The 18,857-nt window shown below is 49.3% G+C and overlaps 7 protein-coding genes across 7 annotated transcripts; 4 read left to right on the forward strand and 3 right to left on the reverse strand.

The window, feature by feature from the left end:
• Positions 1-588: 588 nt before the first annotated feature.
• Positions 589-2,749, reverse strand: KD926_006785 (U4/U6-U5 snRNP complex subunit LSM6; the record flags this gene model as incomplete). Its single annotated transcript, XM_053099795.1, has 4 exons — positions 589-1,201; positions 1,263-1,815; positions 2,476-2,589; positions 2,644-2,749. 4 exons carry the CDS (start codon positions 2,747-2,749, stop codon positions 589-591), a joined length of 1,386 nt encoding a protein of 461 aa, XP_052956528.1.
• A 281-nt stretch (positions 2,750-3,030) lies between these two features.
• Positions 3,031-4,221, forward strand: KD926_006786 (small ubiquitin-related modifier domain-containing protein; the record flags this gene model as incomplete). Its single annotated transcript, XM_053099796.1, has 1 exon — positions 3,031-4,221. One exon carries the CDS (start codon positions 3,031-3,033, stop codon positions 4,219-4,221), a length of 1,191 nt encoding a protein of 396 aa, XP_052956529.1.
• Positions 4,222-5,721: 1,500 nt separating this feature from the next.
• set1 (histone methyltransferase SET1) lies at positions 5,722-9,509 on the reverse strand (the record flags this gene model as incomplete). Its single annotated transcript, XM_053099798.1, has 2 exons — positions 5,722-5,825; positions 5,879-9,509. The coding sequence occupies 2 exons, from the start codon at positions 9,507-9,509 to the stop codon at positions 5,722-5,724; spliced, it is 3,735 nt and encodes a 1,244-aa protein (XP_052956530.1).
• A 2,559-nt stretch (positions 9,510-12,068) lies between these two features.
• gfa1 (glutamine--fructose-6-phosphate transaminase (isomerizing) GFA1) lies at positions 12,069-14,521 on the forward strand (the record flags this gene model as incomplete). The annotated part of the gene is made up of 6 exons (XM_053099799.1): positions 12,069-12,073; positions 12,130-12,200; positions 12,295-12,526; positions 12,630-14,023; positions 14,082-14,243; positions 14,301-14,521. 6 exons carry the CDS (start codon positions 12,069-12,071, stop codon positions 14,519-14,521), a joined length of 2,085 nt encoding a protein of 694 aa, XP_052956531.1.
• Positions 14,522-14,959: 438 nt separating this feature from the next.
• On the forward strand, positions 14,960-15,722 carry KD926_006789 (lumazine synthase RIB4; the record flags this gene model as incomplete). Its single annotated transcript, XM_053099800.1, has 3 exons — positions 14,960-15,002; positions 15,066-15,231; positions 15,305-15,722. The coding sequence occupies 3 exons, from the start codon at positions 14,960-14,962 to the stop codon at positions 15,720-15,722; spliced, it is 627 nt and encodes a 208-aa protein (XP_052956532.1).
• A 275-nt stretch (positions 15,723-15,997) lies between these two features.
• Positions 15,998-17,152, reverse strand: KD926_006790 (proteasome core particle subunit alpha 7; the record flags this gene model as incomplete). The annotated part of the gene is made up of 5 exons (XM_053099801.1): positions 15,998-16,324; positions 16,376-16,702; positions 16,805-16,963; positions 17,018-17,083; positions 17,150-17,152. 5 exons carry the CDS (start codon positions 17,150-17,152, stop codon positions 15,998-16,000), a joined length of 882 nt encoding a protein of 293 aa, XP_052956533.1.
• A 748-nt stretch (positions 17,153-17,900) lies between these two features.
• KD926_006791 (uncharacterized protein) lies at positions 17,901-18,857 on the forward strand (the record flags this gene model as incomplete). The annotated part of the gene is made up of 2 exons (XM_053099802.1): positions 17,901-17,999; positions 18,067-18,857. Coding segments are annotated over 2 exons (763 nt in total), but the record flags the coding sequence as incomplete, so codon positions are not given.

Consider the following 18,857-nt stretch of genomic DNA (forward strand, 5'->3'; position numbering starts at 1 on the left):
CACAACAATGTATTCGCTCTGCGCAGCGAGGCGAGCGGTCTTAGCCAAGCCTCTGATCTGCCGTTAGATCCCACCATAACTGAACAAACCACCTTGTACCCAGCAATTGCGATTTAACTTACACCTTAAAGTTTTCACACAACAGTTAAATCGAGATATTTTCATACCGCAAATCAGTAGCTACATCACTATCACATCTACCACAGTAATGTCACAGAATCAAGGTAATATCGATCTCATACAGGTAAGTCAATATCTTTACGCCCCCATATGATCATTGCAAATAGAGACATCAGTGACCGTATAACATTGATGAGTTGCACACTGTATGCTGATAGACTAACAGGAGGCATTTCATGACATTGCTAAGTATGACAACCATTAAGAAATCAGATGTCGTTGGCTTTACCATATCTGACCCGTTCAATCAAGTGGTGAGATGACAGCCTCAGCACTTGAGGACCAGCTCAGTACCCTGGAATGCAGAATCGACGAACTCCTCGTTGCACTAGAGGATCGCGGGCAACAGACGTCAACAGGCACCGATACCAAGTCCCAAAGCCCAGAAGTGTCATCAACTGAACACGATCAAAACAATTCCTCCAGTCGGAATTGACCGTCACTGCCCTTTTCCATAACGCCCTTTTCAGTTATGATGCCGTCAATCAAGTCGCGAGGAGTGACGTCAAATGCAGGGTTCCAGATCTCAATTCCCTTGGCTGCTATGCAAACTGTTTCCAGTCTCAGATCCCCGCTAGAATCGTTATCTTTGCAGAGGCCTCTGATTTGGGCGACTTCAGAAGCTGGTCGTTCTTCAATGACAATATCTTTGCCTGATTTAGTGGCCATGTCAATGGTTGTCAGCGGTGCGGCGACTAGAAACTTGACCCCATGGTATCTTGCTAGAACAGCCAGGCCATATGTGCCTATTTTATTAGCAGTATCGCCATTCGCCGCTACCCTATCTGCCCCCACAATAACTGCGTTCACACCCGTTTCTATCTTTGCAAAGAGTGCAGCTGCCATGGAATCTGTTATCAACGTGGCGGGCAGATTGTCATGAACCAGCTCAAATGCTGTCAGACGAGAACCCTGATTGTATGGCCTTGTTTCGGTGCAGTATGCACGTTGGAGCCACTTATTTGATGCAAGGGCACGAATTACACCCAATGCTGTTCCGTAACCAGATGTCGCAAGTGAGCTATGGAAGTCTCCGAATTAGCATCCTTCTTTTTCATGATCCGCTATCACATGCAACCTACCCTGTGTTGCAGTGTGTTAAAACAGTGGCTTTGGATTCAGGAGTAGAAATCGCGTTGGCCATAATCCAATCTGCGCCATATTTGCCAATCATCTTATTATCCTCCACATCCTTGGCCAACATACCCTCAGCAGACTCGATATATGAGGATGCTACGCTAAGGCTTGTAGATTCGGGGCCTCCGACACTGCTTGTCACCACAGCCTCAAGCTTTCGCGCGGCATCACCGAGATTCACCGCAGTCGGTCTGCTGCTCACTAGGTAGTCTAGCTTCTCAGAAATGAATGCTCGAGTGTCCTCCGCTTCGGATGGCAATTCCTTGCGCGTCATGAGTATGTGGAGCTCGGACGCCAGGGCCAGGGCCGCCACAATGGCGATGGCAGGTGCTCCTCGCACTCGCATTTCCTTAATAGCATGCCAGCCATCTTCGCTCGTCTGTATTGTTAAGTATTTTTCCACATATGGGAGCTGTAGCTGGTCAAGGATGGCCAAATTGCCACTCTGATATTTGATTGCTTGCAAACTCATCCTGTAGCCGAAGACAAGACGCTCTTCTTAGAAGGGAGATCGTGTCTTGAGTTAGCGAGTCGGCGTTCTGTAGGCTTCTTGCAGCCAGAGAGAAAAAGAGGTAGAATATAATAAATCAACCAGGGCAAAGTTCCAGAGTCGGCAAGCGCAATCTTTACTTGGGCGTGGTGGGGTTGCCTATTTGATGCCTAAGGCATATAATGTATGTACTCCGTACCAGGGAAGAGAACCAATCGTGTCTGGTAATACTCCGTACGCGGTGTAGTCCGACCCTGGCACCTCAGGTATGTATGTAAGGTATGTACATACGCATGTACCTACCCAACTACCACCTACCCAGTGGACGAGACCCGGTTGTTAAAGAAACGTAGTTTATTCTTGACCCGAAATCAAGCCAAATGAAGAGATTTTGTGAATGTCTGTTACTTCTCCGCAGACCTTAACGTGATTGATCTTAAAAACCAAAACTCCCCACCATGTATGCCTTAGTCGACAATGCATTATCGAGGCCTAACGCTAATCAACTCCTTGCACCCATAGGATCCCGTGACAATAGAAATAAAATGCCCTTTCCCATACCAATGTAGTCCGCATCAGTGCGCAGAGATATAGAGGACTATGCCGAAAGGCAACAATGTATATTAGCTAAGTTGATCTGGTAGCATGTGGAATAGTCATGAACCCACCGTTGTTTCCTCGAACAAAAGCATCACCGTACACACGCTGTAACTTGCCATTCACATATTCTTCGGACTTCTCGAGAGCGATATTCATATACCCATCTACCGATTGAAGTTCTCCTATGTTGAGATTAGATACAATCAAAGAGTAGTCCTGGCTTGGAGACCTAAAACCTTTGTACACAACACCGGAGTTTAGTTTCACTGTGACAGGAGCGCCGATGATTTCACTCAGGAAAGTAGATGGGTCTCTGCCCTCTGACGATGTGCCGTTCTCCATCTTCCCCTCTGATTTATAGCTTTATTGGCCTTTACCTGACACAATGTGGTGAATGTGCGACAGGTTGAAGTCCGCAGCGAGCTGAATAAATTACCAAGCGGAAGAGCCTGAGCTTGGCATTGGGTATTTGCACGTGCCAGTAGGTACCGGTATCCATGGATGTCATTACAATACATACAATCCGTACTGTTGGGTGGTTCTTCTGGCATCCCCTCGCTGGCCAGGTATTCCAAAGATCTTGGCAACTGTGAACTCTCAAAGCTACAAAGGCTGTGTCACGCATGCGGTCCTTTTTCAGAAGGCCTTCATGGGCCAACACCGAAGATGGGAATTCGTCCCCTGACTTTTATCGCAGAGCTGACCAAACATATGGGGACATTGTGGCCGCTAGTCGGGAGGCTCGGATTCGGTCTGTCAATCATGGTTGTGATCACTTCCAAGATGAAATGGCAGGTAGGGGCCAGCATACTACGGAAGATGAGCATCATGGGGACGTGGCCTTTTCGATTTCACCCGAAACCACGCAAGTGACAAGTTTCCAAAGCGATGGGCCTATCTCCAGAGTCACTAGTCACAGCGAGATAGGTGAGGACAACGCTTGCAGAAGCTCGTCCACGAAGGTTCTCAGGCCAAATGACATGAGCGTGGCTGGTGTGTCACCCTCCCGGACTAAGAGACTACTCCAGGCCCAATCGCCACCTCGTAGTCCTTGTGTTGCGAACACATCCTTTCGAACACCAAGAACCACCGAACAGAATACCCCGCTCGCATCGCCTACCCATGAACATGACCAGTACGGCGATAATGACTCTCTTTCCAAATCGGAGATCAGACATAGCAAACGCCAAGAGGACGTGACAGTCCAGATCCTCATATCCTCGAAAATTGCCAATACAAAGTCTCTTGTTATCAAGCGAAAGATTTATCAGCCCTTAAAAGAGGTTCGTCTTGCATGGTGCGAACATCAGAAGTTACCGCGAGCACTACACCCCTTTGTGTTCTTGACCTGGAAAGGTCGAAGGCTGTTTGATGTCACAACATGCAAAAGCCTAGGAGGCCATACAAGCGGGGATCCTGGAGCCTCCACATTCCGTGATGACCATTCGGACGACTTTGGTTGCATCCATATTCACATGGAAGCAGTCATGGATGACCAAGCCCCCAATTACCCATTGGCGTCATCCAAGCCTTCGCCAGGATCCCAGCAGGAGTACGCAGATCTTGAAGGAGACAAGACCGAATGTGGGTCATTTAAACTAGTCTTCAAGTGCCCTGGTCATGCAGATTACGAGATGTATGTCGGGTCACAGATGCGAATTTCTCAGCTGGTAGCAGCCTATCGTGACATACACAATATTCATGCAGAGCAGACCATATATTTCACATTTGACGGTGAATGCCTTGACCCCAACTCCTGCCCTGCAGACCATGATATGACACACGATGATCTTGTGGACGTTATCATAAAATAAAGTATTTGTCCGCCAAGAAAACCTCCAGTGTAATCAAAACTTCGTACTACTATGCTGATATCGCAGCCTAGAGAACTTGTATGCTTTTAAAGAGTAAATTAACTAACTAGTTAGTTAATTATTGTTTCTATAAATTTACGTAAGCCTGTAGTCCTTGGTTGATAGTTAGGCAGGAGGATATAGCAAATTACATTTGTTTGTTTACAGCCGGCTAGGAAAGCTACTAATTCTTAACATATTATTCTCTATTTAGTATAAATATGCATCCTCCATGCACTGTACATACCATGCGCGGTGCCCAGGACTTGCGGGCAACATAAATTCTGCCGGCAGCTAAATCCCCGCCTTCTCTTTTGGGTTTTTTCTTAATCTCTTCCTGTACCCTTCCCTCAACCCCGCCGTCCCTCCCCCACCAAAAGAGAGAGAGAGAGAGAGCAAGAGAACAGACTAGACAACATTTGTTTAGGATCACACACTGCGAGAACAATGAAAGTACTGACGGCTAATTTCTTGACATGTGCGGTGAAGGACTGCAAAACATCACCCGCATCCTTTCCTCTCCACTTCCGGGATGCTGAGCTGGAGCTGCAGGAGATTGATTTTCAACCCGAGTTCATATGTAATATTGTTCCTAGGGTTGATTGGGATGGGTTACATATTTTAGCGAATGAGGTAGGTACCTAGATCCTTCGCTGGCCTTATTGAGGGGAGAGACACTTACTTTTTATTTTATTTTAAAGCTCGGTTTCCCAAAGTTGCCTGAAAAAAAACCCGAGGGCGATGCGCTCAAAGATGAACAGATCTTAAGAGAACTCCACCGGTTATTATTAGAGACGCATGTGGTAGAAGGGAAATTGGTCTGTGGAAATTGTGGTCACGAATACCTTATTAAGGAGGGAATAGCAAATTTTCTTCTTCCCAGCCATCTAGGTCTGAGACCTTTTGTCCCTAACGGTCATCTTGCAGTAACTGATCATTCCCCGCAGTCTAGGAATATAAACTCTGCTTGACTTAGCAACCAAGAGATGATAAAACTCGGCACTGGGCGACTTATACGATTTAGCATAGACCTATAGCCGTATGAGTCCTGGTCATTTCTTTGCCTCTTTCGAGAGCGTGGTGGAAGAAGGGCGCGAGCGGTTCCAGTACCGAACGCAAAATTTTCAAGACCTTACCTTTGACCTCTGGAACAAAGAACATATTCTGCTAGAGGACTTGAACAACGTGCATATAAGAATGGTTGGAAGGCCTTCATACTCCGGAGTAGATCTTCCGTGCGAATCAATTGTCAATAACAGCTGTACCCACTGTGACTGCTCAAACACAGATCCGAACCCAAAACTTAGCTTGAGCAAGAGCACCACCGAGTCAGTGGATGATGCGGACCTGTATGCCTCTTCATAACAGCACGAATGAACGAACGCCGTGCGACGGACAAAATAAAGACCTCGACAGATATGGAGAATTGCAGGTATAGACATAGTTAATTGGCATGTATTATTAATTGAGAAAGCCTTTACATCCTGTAGAGCCACAGAGACATGGTATCCTATCATCGCTATCCCATTCTCTTTCAAACTTGTAGTCATATGTAAGCTCCTCATCTGCTTAATCATTAGCCCTCTGGCCAAACCGAGCATATTGTTGTTGTACCTACCTCTTTCAATGTCCCTCAGAGCATATATAACAATGCGTTTGCTACCATCAACCTTGATTATCTTGGCAGTACAGTTAGGTGTACAGCTATGATTGATGAACCTAGCTATACCCCCTCTTTTGGTTGCATCAATCACTGTGTTTTCGTCAATTCGAAAGAGATAACTGCTGCCGATTCCACTCTTTAAATATTGCCTTTCTCTCATATCTGCGACTTGCTGCCGGACCTTCTCGCCGACATACTCAATGATCATGTCATTCGCGGTTATGTTCTCCTCGGCATAGAGGCCCCAGTTGTGGATAGCAGACCTAGCAAAGCGTACAGGTTTCTTTCTCTTTTTCAATTGATTGAAACGGAGAACGTCGCCATCACCGCTTTGGGTGGGAAGAGCCTGCTTTTGAGCGTTGATGTCGGCAATTAAACGACGATTATTTACCCTAGTTGATCGGGATGTTGACTTCGAAATAGTCTTCGCCGCTGCAGTTCTTGCTGCCTCAGCAGCCACCGCATGTGGATCATTCTTCGCCTTCGCCTCACGCTCCTCGCGTGCTTTTTGGACCTTGATTCGATGTGGTAGGTACTTGGATTTCTCGGATTCCAGTATTCTTTTCCGACCTTCGGTTCGAGCTGCACCTGTCGCATTGGACACATAATAGCCATGAATGATCGTTCCCTCATGTACAGGGCCCACAGTACCGGGCCCATTGAGTGCTTTGATCTCTTTTTGTCGCCATGCCCATGCTGACAAACTTCCAACATTGGTCTTTGACTGTTCAATCAAGACGTCTCGGAGGAAGCGTAAGTCTTCTTCGTCCTTGATAAGATCCTGCCAACCGTCAAGGTCCATGAATATTCCTTCATCATCTTCGACGATTGACCGAGGTTCATCGCTTGAAACGCTCCACTGAACACTTGTTTTCGTTTCCTCCCGTCGCCCTGTGCCGGCTTCATCAATGTCTTCTAACAGAAGTCGACGCCCATTAAGGAAGATGGGGGAATCAACGCCAATATTTTGCAGGCTCTCCAGTGTTGGGTCTGGCTTAGTTGCTTCGTTCCGCCAATCCTTGTCTCCCTGGGCGGAGAGACTCTGTAGCGCATCAAGATGCTCCTCGGTCGCCATACCACTATCAACAACGGCCCCATGACCTGTTGAGATTGCTCCAGTGTCTTCACTTTGTGCGTTGACGATAGAGCTGTCACCAAAACTCTCCGCGGTTTCTTTTTGTCGTTTTCGCGCTATAAGCTCTTCGCTTAGCCTCTTTCTTTTATGCGACGCCGGAGAGAGCTTAAGACTGTCTGGCTGAATAGACACAGTGAACGATTCACCCTGGATATGGCCATCGTTGTCAATAGATTCCGAGTTTCTGGCTCCTCCGGGTGTTAGATCCTTCGAAATCGAATCATCCAAAAACGTTGAGATGTATCCATCGCCGTCGTCGGACTCCGACGTTCTTGAGCTCATCCTGCTGGGGGGCCGACTCTCTTGCTCGTCAATGTCCTTGGTGGATGGGATTCCCTGTTCATCATCCGAGTCATCGTCTTCATGCAATTGCTGTAGCCGGTGGTAAAGTGGCCGAACTTCTTTCCTCCGCAATGGTTGCTTGCGCCTTTCATCCAAGAAAGCCGTATTTGTAGAATCAAGACGGCGAGCCTTCCTGATTCGCGGAAGCGCGAGAACGTTGAGACTAGATGCATGGAATGGGCTCCCCGCTTTCGATATTTCAGAACGAGAATCAGGCGTTCCAAGTCGGCTATCAAAGTCAATTCGGAAAAGTGGCCTTCTAATGCCATCTGGTTCTGCAATCCCCAGTTTCTTCCTTTTCGCCGCATGTCTAGCTGGGTCAAGATAGTCGTACAAGGCCGGCGCAGCAATGCGCGACTTCACGTCTTCGAGAAGCTTGTCCTTGAGGTCACGAACGATGATGGCAAGCACCTCTTTGCAAGGGTCGAGGTCAATAGCACGTTGTTTTTTTTCTTCTTCAACATCGAGGTCTGCCTCCTTCTTTAGCCTCTCCCGTTCCGTTCGCGCGCGTTTCTCCGCCTGGAATCGCTCAGGGCTGGGACTGCGCTCGTAGTTGGGATTCCCGTAAGGTTGGTTTTCCATATTCATGATATACGTGAACAAGGGTTGCATGTGACACATTTTGAAACACCGCTCAGTTTCCTCTTCGCCACGTCGAGAGTTCTCAAATATAATGTAATACCCTGTTCTATCGCAGCGAATATCTTTCCAGCTAAATAACTTGAGTCTCTTTTTCAGGTGTGGCACGGTGGTACTGAGAACTGGAACATAACAGTGCGCAATGAAAATGTATGGATCGCGCTTGATCTGATTCAGGACTGGAATATCCTCAACTAGTGACGGAACGGCAGGTTTTATGAAGCTCACTTTGGGTCCCTCAGGAACCGCCGCGATAGGTCGGACGGATGATCTACCTGAAGGGCCCTTTGGAGCCATTGGCGGAGGTTCTTGCTTCGTCTGTTGTTCGGGTTTCGTCTCTTCCACAGCGTGCAAATTACTCTTGTGTCCCGGCCTCTGCGCATCGACGGCTCTAGAGACAAGCCTCTCCGAGACGATTCCGTCCCGGTCCAACTCGACTCTGATTCTGCGTGTTCCTATCCGCTGCTCCTTCTTGCATTCGTAATAAGCACGCTTTGCCGCGCTCACTCCAGGAACCGGCCCACCTCCACGAAAGGATCCACTGTCTTTGTACTTGATGGAGCATATGCCAAGAAACCTGCCGGTATTAGGGTCTGTCCGATTGTTTACCTCCGCAATTTCCCCAAAGCTCGAGAAAAGGGCGTTGATCGATGTGATGGGTGTAAGAGGGTCAAACCCAGTGACAACAATCTGAACAGGGGGACCGGGGCCTATGCTTGTCAAGGAGTCAAATGGCCAAGGTTTTAAGGTGTATGGTGCTGGTCGAAATCTTGGCTTTTGTTTGCAGCCGGCGCCCCGTCTATAATTTGGTATACTGAGTCGAGGATCAGGTGGGCAATGATTCTGTTCGGTTGAAATGAGGTCCACATAGCGCGGCTTCTTGTGCTTTTCCTTTTGGGGGCGTTTGTCCGTTTCAGGATCGTATATCAGCTTACTGCCACTAACACTTCCATTCGTGTAACTTTGCGATTTTGGCGTTGGGGGTGCTTGAAGAGGGGTTCCCTCGGACTTCTGGTGCTCTGTCTTTAATCCAATACATTCCTCTCCAGCAGCCCCATTGGGGACTTTGGCGCGAGGCGAGCTGGGCTTGCGAGAGGGGGACAGGTCAGTTGTCGTGAGTGGCGTAAGTGTATCAGGACGCGCCTCGTGCGAGTTTGTTGTAGCCGTGCTGTGAGTGGAAGATGAGACACCAGCGTTGGTGAAAGTTGTAGACTTATCGGTGCCATATTCGGGACGTGTCTTTCCATGGCCTGAGGAAACCTCCTGAGCCGCCTCCGAAGAACCACCATCATGCGTGGCGAAAGGGACGGCCCCTGCAGAATCGGGAGTCCCTTGGTCACCATGAGCGCTCTGTATTTGAGATTGCGGTTGAGGTCGAGGTCGGTCCCGGGCTGCTTTGGACCGTTTTTGCTGGAGAACTGACGGTGCAGTTGGAAAGAAATCCGCAAAACCTGCCGAGGAACGCGACATAATGAGAGATGGCTACACGCCAAAACCGAGACTTCTCCGACTAGTAGACAGCATCCTTGAACGCTTTCTACCAGCTAATGCGCAGGTAAAGAGCCAGGAACAGCTCCTCGCGTGGGCAGGACACGTAATTCCGGGGGTAGATATGGCGAGGAGTTTGTAGATGCCCGGGGAAGAAAGCTGAATGACTTAAAGGTCCCCCCCCCTTTCTCTTCTTTTCCCTCTATTTTTTTTTTTCGCTCTTAGGGGAGGCGCGAGAGGCGTTCTCACTTTGAAAGAAGTGAAAAAGCGGGTTGATGTTGTCGGTTTGCGACCAACGAGACGGCAAGGGATGAGGCACAGGGTAATCGACTGGCACGGGATGGTAAAATAGTAGTTACCGTGCAGCTAACTTGTAGAAAACTGTGTCCGGGGTTGAAGAGGTGTATTTTGTATATGCGTGTAAAGGGGTGTTGTTTGCTTGGGTGGCTGTTCTGTTGTTCATTGCGTGGTGGAAGAAATTTTCCCCTAAGTTACCACCAGCGCAGGGCGAAAAGAGTTCCAGTTCACCCGCTGGGTACCACTCAGTTTACAAGCGTCTTCACCAGAAATTCCATTGTATATTTGACCACTACACCGGCCAACCTAAATAATTTCCCCATGCTATATTTTCAAGCCATGCTGAAAAGCAGCCGTAATCTGTAGCACTCCCCCCCCTCCTCCCAAGGGCTCCTTATTCTTGCAGGAACCCTCCTAGTTTTCCCCCTACGGTCTGTCACGGGCGTGTCCCTATCTTATCAGCTGCTGACGTCAGTCAGCCTGTCGGTCGGTCTGCGAATCCAAAATCGATTGCGATCTTTCACTCCAGCTGGATTGATCCTGTTAATCCTACGGGGGAAGAAATTTTATCCCCGGCCCTCCCAGGCATTTGTGCGGAGTACATATTGTATGTACATACATGCTCGAATTTCTGCACAAACGACAAGTCAATCATCTATTTCCTGACTCCGGGGGCTTGGACGACCTACAAACGCTTACGCCGGCAGACCAGGCCATAAGTCCGCATACCTCAACAAGCACGATGCATCTCGAGTATGAAAATCAAGTGAGGAAGGGCAGATTGGCACTGTAGTTGGACAACGCCGAGTATCTGCACCATACAAACTCGATTTCATTCGGGACATTAGCAACGTACAGAAGTTGTTTTCTTGAGTTAAACCCCTCTCTCCTTTTTGGGGGGAGGGGACCAAAGGGAAAAAGTGGAAAGAAAGTAGTTAAGAGAACAGGGAGGCGGGAAGAAAAAGAAAAACACAAAAGCGTACATTACCCTATTTGCCATACTCTGGATACCTATTGAAGAAAAACAGATCTAACTACTCCGTACTCAGTAGTGAGAACCGTGGTAGCTGATGGCAAGCCTTAAAATAGTAACAATCCAACCGAGCTAAGAGAGCGGCAAGAAATTCTCCTCCATGCAAAAAACCTACACCGTACTAGCGGCTATGTAGGAACTACCTGGGTACGGAGTAGAGTCGCTTGTAGCCAGAAATGCAATTGCCTCTGGCAAAAGAAGACTTCCATGGTTGGTTTTGCCGAGATTATACGGAGGACGGTGAGTGGATGTGTGTAACAACGGTGTACATACCTCCCAAGGTTACAAGGTTACCCTATCGACCTTAGGTACACCGGTACCTACTCAGTCAGAGGAGAAGGTTCTTTGCATTAACTACCCCGTACGGAGTACACCGTACATTGAATGGCATCCGACATCTACTTCGACTTCCCTGCAAGGGGTTTTCGGACTCTTCGTAGTTCGTACTACTAATCGGCGTGGAGCTGTCTGCCGCTGCCGCTGTTCTTTCTTCGGTCAAAGAAAAAGAAAAATGAAAGAAAAGGGGAGACGGAATGAGTTGACTAATGGTGACAATAATAGTAATACTCTGTCCAGTGGTGGGATATTTTTGACCTCCTAAGTGGGGCTTATTGGCCATTAAGGGTTAGAAAAGTGCCTGCTACTTGTTCCAAGCCATGGGCGTATGGGTCTTGACCCGAATCACGAGTGAGACACGCTGATAGACTGTGTGAGGCGTAGAAGGGGCGTATTATTGGCTCTTTGCCTGATTGAATAATGAATCATTGCCTCCTGGCACTAATAATAATACCTCCGGTACTGGGGGGCTTGCAGCCCATAGCAGCTTCCTACCTTAAAAGGTCTGTGTGCTGTTGTGGGCCGATCTCACAACATAAAACATAGCAGCTCCCCCTCTTCCCTCCCTCCTTCCAACTGATTGTCGATCCTGCTCAACATTCTTCTCCTTCCCCCCCCTCCTTGTTCTTCTCTCTCCTCCCAACTATCTTGCATCTTCTTTAATTCCCCTCCCCACCCACTCGATCAAGTTGATACTGGTATGCTCTTCTCCTACCCTTTCCCTCTCCGCAGCGGGATTATTCGTTGACAACGTTGTTTACGTCCCAGGGTTTACTTGGCATTTAAAATCGAGCCTAGGTCGCACGTATACCTCATACCCCAAACCCTCTCCATCTCGTCTCTTCATCTCAACCTCTACCTTTCTTTGAAACAAAATGTGGTATGTTCTAGAAGACCGTTAGGAAATTGGCTTGGAAAACTCACCATCATTCACAGTGGCATCTTCGGCTATATCAACTACCTGGTTGAGAGAGACCGCAAATATATCATCGACACTTTGCTCAATGGTAGGCGCCCTCGTATCCCTGTTTCTATTACTGGGGGCCGTGCTCCTCCACGACTTGGTAGTGTCTTCGAATTGGGGATTCTGACTAAGGACAGGTCTTTCGAGACTCGAATACCGCGGTTATGACTCTGCAGGCCTTGCCGTCGATGGCAACAAGAAGAATGAAGTTTGCGCGTTCAAGGAAGTTGGCAAGGTCGCGAAACTGAAGGAGCTCATCGAGGAGTGCAAGCCCGATCTGACCAAGACTTTTGAGTCTCATGCTGGTATCTCCCACACTCGCTGGGCCACTCACGGAACGCCTTCCCGTCAAAACTGCCATCCCCACAGGTAAGTAAGGGTCTCTGTGCCAGCTCTAAATTTCATATGCTGCCTACGTCGATTTAACCATGGCTACGAACCATAGGCTGATATAATTTGCTGTCTTCTGTAGGTCTGATCTGAACTGGGAATTTTCCATTGTTCACAACGGAATTATTACCAACTACAAGGAGCTGAAGGCTCTGCTTGAGACCAAGGGATTCCGCTTCGAGACCGAGACCGACACAGAATGCATTGCTAAGCTCACAAAATACCTGTTTGACCAGCAGCCAGACATCGAATTTACGGTGCTGGCCAAGGCCGTTGTCAAGGAACTTGAGGGTGCTTTTGGTCTCCTGATCAAATCAGTCCATTATCCCCATGAAGTCATTGCCGCCCGGAAAGGTTCTCCTCTGGTGATTGGAGTGAGGACATCGAAGAAAATGAAGGTGGACTTCGTTGACGTTGAATATTCGGAGGACGGCCCGCTCCCGGCGGAGCAGGCTTCTCAGAACGTTGCCCTAAAGAAATCGGCCACCGGGCTTCTTGCTCCCCCAGACAAATCGTTGCTGCACCGGTCGCAGTCTCGTGCCTTCTTGTCTGATGATGGTGTCCCCCAGCCCGCAGAGTTTTTCCTGTCTTCTGACCCGTCTGCGATTGTTGAGCACACGAAAAAGGTGCTCTACCTCGAAGATGACGACATCGCCCACATTCATGAGGGACAGCTCAATATCCACCGACTGACAAAGGATGATGGCACCTCCAACGTTCGCGCCATCCAGACCATTGAGCTCGAACTCCAGGAGATCATGAAAGGTAAGTTCGACCACTTCATGCAGAAGGAGATTTTTGAGCAACCGGAGTCCGTTGTGAACACTATGAGAGGTCGTCTCGACGCTGCCAACAAGCAAGTCACGCTTGGTGGTCTCCGACAGTACATCTCGACCATCCGTCGTTGCAGAAGAATTATCTTCGTTGCCTGCGGAACTAGTTATCACTCTTGCATGGCTGTGCGCGGAGTTTTCGAGGAACTCACCGAAATCCCAATCTCGGTGGAACTTGCTTCCGACTTTTTGGACAGACAAGCCCCTGTCTTCCGTGATGACACCTGCGTGTTTGTTTCTCAGTCGGGAGAAACCGCTGATTCGCTCATGGCTCTTCGATACTGCCTTGAGCGTGGTGCATTGACAGTTGGCATTGTCAATGTCGTCGGATCCGCCATCTCCCTTTTGACACACTGCGGTGTGCATATTAACGCTGGTCCTGAAATCGGTGTTGCCTCTACGAAGGCTTACACCTCCCAGTTCGTCGCTATGGTCATGTTCGCGCTCTCCCTAAGCGAAGACCGGGCGTCCAAACAGAAGAGAAGAGAGGAGATCATGGAAGGCCTTGCAATGGTCTCCGAGCAATTCAAGGAGATCCTGAAATTGAACGAACCGATCAAACAGATGTGTGCAAACTTCTTCAAGAACCAGAAGAGTCTGCTTCTGCTTGGTAGGGGAAGTCAATTTCCTACTGCCCTCGAAGGTAAGTTGCCGGATGATATTTGTACAGGCAGTATAGGTGATACTGACAAAATTTCTAGGTGCTCTCAAGATCAAGGAAATTTCCTACCTTCACTGCGAGGCTGTTATGTCGGGTGAACTGAAGCACGGTGTTCTCGCTCTTGTCGACGAAAACCTGCCTATCATCATGATCCTCACCCGGGACAACATCTTCACCAAGTCTTTGAATGCTTACCAGCAAGGTCAGTCGAACCACCTAACATGCCTGCCACCCCATAGTAGCACTAACTTGCCATCAGTTATTGCTCGAGGCGGGCGCCCAATCGTCATCTGTAACCATGACGACCCCGAGTTTTCGACCGCCCAGACGGATAAGATTGAAGTCCCCAAGACTGTGGATTGTCTTCAGGGTCTGCTCAACGTAATCCCACTCCAGTTGGTTTCTTACTGGCTGGCGGTTCTGGAGGGACTTAACGTCGACTTCCCTCGCAACCTCGCGAAGTCTGTCACCGTCGAGTAAACGAGTCTCATCAAAAATCCCTGTTTCAACAGATGGGCTCGCGAACCTGTAGGTAGGGCCTCGGTGATATGTTTGATTCTTACATGGTTTTCGTTTGTTTTCTATAGGACCAGAAGAATGCAATTGATACGAATGCCTTCCCACAAGTTTGAGGGATAAAATATTCAAATTGGGTTGCCGTTTGTATGTTCTCTACTAGGTAGCTTACGTGCTACTTTGTTGCGTTCGTAGTCGCGCAGGGGGGATGTCCGTAGAATTCCCAGGGTCGCGCCCTAGCCTTTCAGCGCGGGGCCAGGAATATGTAATCAAGAGCTGGCGGCGGCTTTGCTTCCCGTCCCGTACAATCTCCACAGTAGACTCTGAACACCTCAGAAGCGCATCCAGGCTACCAACTGAAGTGGTTCATCTTCGCCTCACTGTTTATACTCTTCTACTAATATGGCATCGTTGAAAGGACCTGGAGCTGCCCAAACCTATGATGGTGAGAAGCTCTTGATCGTATCTTAGCGTAGCACTTGCTCACTTACCCCTCACCGTGTTGCAGGTTCTGGCCTGAGGATTGCGATCGTCCATGCCCGATGGAACATGGGCATCATTGGCCCTCTTCTTGAAGGGGCCAAGAAAAGCTTGCTCGCTGCTGGCGTGACGGATGATAACATCACGACCCTCACCGTCCCCGGCAGCTACGAACTGCCCTTCGCGGCCCAGCGGTAAGGACTAACCCCTACCCCGCATTCGATTCACCGCACTGCCTGACCGTTAATTCTCGATTCCCTGCTATAGCCTCTACGCTGCTTCCCAGCTTCAGGCTGCCAAGGGCTCCTCGTCTGCCGGAGGAATCAGTGCCACAGACCTCTTGTCCTCCTCCACCACGGACCTCAGCAAGGCATCACCCCAGTCGCCTGCCTCCGTTGCGACCCGTCCCTTCGATGCCATCATCACCATAGGTGTCCTAATCAAAGGCGAGACGATGCATTTCGAGTATATTGCAGACGCGGTGTCCCACGGATTGATGCGTGTTCAATTGGAAACCGGTGTGCCCGTCATTTTTGGCGTTCTTACCGTGTTAAACGAAGAGCAGGGTCTTGAAAGGGCTGGTCTCGGCAAGAAAGGCATGCACAATCATGGAGAGGATTGGGGCATTGCCGCCGTTGAACTCGGAGTTAAAAGGAGAGATTGGGCCGAAGGTAGAATCGTTTAGAGACGATTCCTGCTCTCGCCCAGAACTACACAGGGCAGAACGACCAGGATGATCGGGCGAGACGTGAGTCTGGTCATCAATTGTAGCGAGGGTGTGGCCTATGGCTTTTGTACTATTGGCTGATTCCATTTTCCATTTTTTTTTTCTTTAATTTTTGAAATCGAATTGTTTATTTGTTCCTCGGCAACAAACTTGTAAAGGGCCGAGGTGCTAGGAAAGAAACGTAGAAGATGGGGAAAGGTATCCGCGTATGCCCGGGTTCAGTCTGTCACGCTCTATTCCTCCATTCGCTCGCTCTCGCCTTTCGTCGTCTCATCACCCTCGTCATCCTCCAGGGCTGTCTTGGCTGCCGTTTCGGCTTCTTCAAGCAGTTCTTTCGGTACCTCTTCGTGTCTGCCCTTGGTGGGCCCATCTAGCGAGCTAATCCAGGACATCTCAAGCTCAAACTCTTTGTCCTTGCTGTCTTCGTGGGCAACGTAGATGATACGAGCAGCCTCTCTCACTCCCTCAGCTAAGCTCAGACCCCCAGACGCCAGATCTAATTTCTCAAGTTCAGCTTTGGCAGCTTGCCTTCCCTTCCCAGTGGCAGCGCCGTAGTAGCCCTTCAGCAAAGTCAGTAATTATTTCTGGCTGATGGATCATGACATATTTACCCAATAGAGACCACTTGGTTCAACCATGTAAAGGCCCGGACCACCAGCTTTAGCTCCTTCCACTCGGCCGCCAGACCCTGAATCAGGCCCACTTCCAACCTGACCGTCAACAGCAAGCTCGGCCTCCGAGTCCCAGCCACCGATGATGGCGGTTACACCAAAGGGCCGTACGCTGGAATAAAGGGTATACGCCTGAACATAGCTGCCAAGGCGGTTTGATAGCGCGGAGACTGGGATGGGTCCCTTGTACACGTTTCTCCACGAGGAAGCTTCGTCACGAGCCCGAGAAACGAAGTGCCGACCGTCAGGGACAAGACCTGCTGATACCTAGAGACAAAACAATCCATACACGTTAGCACAGCCAATTGCGTTAATGACGCAAAGTTCGCCTGGATCTTCAGCTCGGTCTAGCTATCTGGGTATACTTACGACACCAACATGGCGGTCCACCGTTGCGATTCTTTTGTTTGCACCCGGCTTTAAAAGCTTGCTGGTGATAATCTTTTCTACCGCCAGCACAACGCCGTCCTTGCAGCGAATACCAATGGCAGTCCCTCCATTTTCAACCGCCTTCACGGCATATTCGACCTGGGGTAGTGTCAATAAGTGTTTCTACTGCGTTTGTAGATATGAACCAGATACCTGAAAGTTGCGACCATCGGGAGAGAAGACTGAATTCGAAAGGTCATAGCCGGTGCCGATGGATGTCTGGATTGCTCGAGCGTTAGTCCCGTATCGGGTCAAGAGGGCTCGGGTTGAGGGGTGGAATCAAACCATGATGGGTAACGATCAATTTGAAGTAGTCGCTATGTGAGCTGTGTGTGAAGCACTGATAAGCAAATCGCAGGAGGGTTAGGGATTGGAAAGAAGGAGGGCGGACATGTAACAAGCAGGAAGCTCCCGCAGATAAGATACAACTACCACCGAAGAAGGTACGTAAGGAGCCGGTTGGCAGCTGAGCTCGCGTCACGGGGCTTCTGCCTACTAGAGTCACCTGACCCGCCAGGGGACTTCTTGACCCAGTTTAACTTATCGCTATGTACATACTTCTGCGGACCGTCCTGATCTCTCTGACTGCTTAAGATCCTGTACGGCATTATAGAGACCACGAGATCTTCCAAAGATCTCTCATACCCGGGGCCTCTATGGCCCTCATCCTCCTGTTATTGGGGTCAGATGCGGAGTACCCCTAGCTCTACAGTCAAACCTGCCCTAACGACTGTCTGCCCGAAACGATCATTGAACTTTCGGGCATCTACAGCCCCTCCTTGTCCCTTTTCTATTAAACCCTCGCCGCCCTTCATCGTAGCGCTATGTATTCCTCTAATGAAATCATCAGTACTCCATACTTCGCTCACTGTCCAGGCTCGAATCACTTGCCCTCAGGTCGCTATATGTTTCAAGCCAGACTGACCACCAATCTCCCTCGCCACTTTCCTTGAACCGTCTCGGGGCACTTTTGCCTTCTTCTATCCTGCTACCCGACGGCCGAACTGATCATTTCTCCGTTTCCTCTCTCTCAGACATGTCTTTGTATACACTGTCAGGGCACCAAGTATGGGAACAGTCGCCCAGGGACCAAAGGCAGCCTGCCGAACAGGTCGGTTATCCGGGTTGCAATCAGGTAGTTAACCCTCCCCCTTTAGCCCTTTCGCCGCCTATTGAATAACTTATTGGGAACGGACATCTAGCACGACATTCCACGACCTGAACATGATCCAGTCGAGCAAGAAGATCTTGTGGCACGGTTTGCCAGGCAGATGAACATGGCAGCCCCAACGCCATCCGGGGCACCTTCGCAGGTCCCATCACCAATTCTCTACAGCATTACACAGCACTACCATCATTCCTCGCATGTAGTTCGACGGGAGACACCTGATGGCGCCCCGAAGGAGCACTTAATGCTCACTGAAACGACCAGTCTGGACAGGATACTGATGAATAATAATGTCAATCCATCATCTCTTTCACCAATGCAACGCCTGCTTTTCGAATATGCTATTCCAGAGCAACGCTCCCGATTAATTCAAATGTGGCAGATATATCCCGCAAATTGCACCCCAAGCATTGCTGAAGCCATGGCGGGAGGCCAGACCCAAGGCTTGGAAACTCCATTTGCTAGGACTACGCCTAACCATACACCGCAATCACATCACCTCTATGACGATGAGATTTGTGATCAGCCCCCGGGCGAAAATAACGATGATGGTCATCATTATGCCGAGCCCTATATGGTTTCTGGCTATGAAGATTATGCCCAGAAAGACCATGAGTTCTCTGCTAATGCAATCATGTCATTAACGGTTGAGCCTACTACTGGAACACCATACAAGATCGCAAATGATCCTGTCTACGGTATGGGGGGGGGGGGGGGGGGGGGGGCCAAAGGGGGGTATGAATTACGAGTGAGCCGGCCTGGGGTTGGTTGGGTAAAATGGATTAAAATTTTGGACAAAATGTCAAAAAAAAGCAGGGGCCCACA

The sequence above is a fragment of the Aspergillus affinis genome, assembly GCF_023601865.1.
Source record: "Aspergillus affinis strain CMG 70 chromosome Unknown NODE_37_length_269496_cov_86_605002, whole genome shotgun sequence".
Classification (NCBI taxonomy): Eukaryota; Fungi; Ascomycota; class Eurotiomycetes; order Eurotiales; family Aspergillaceae; genus Aspergillus; species Aspergillus affinis.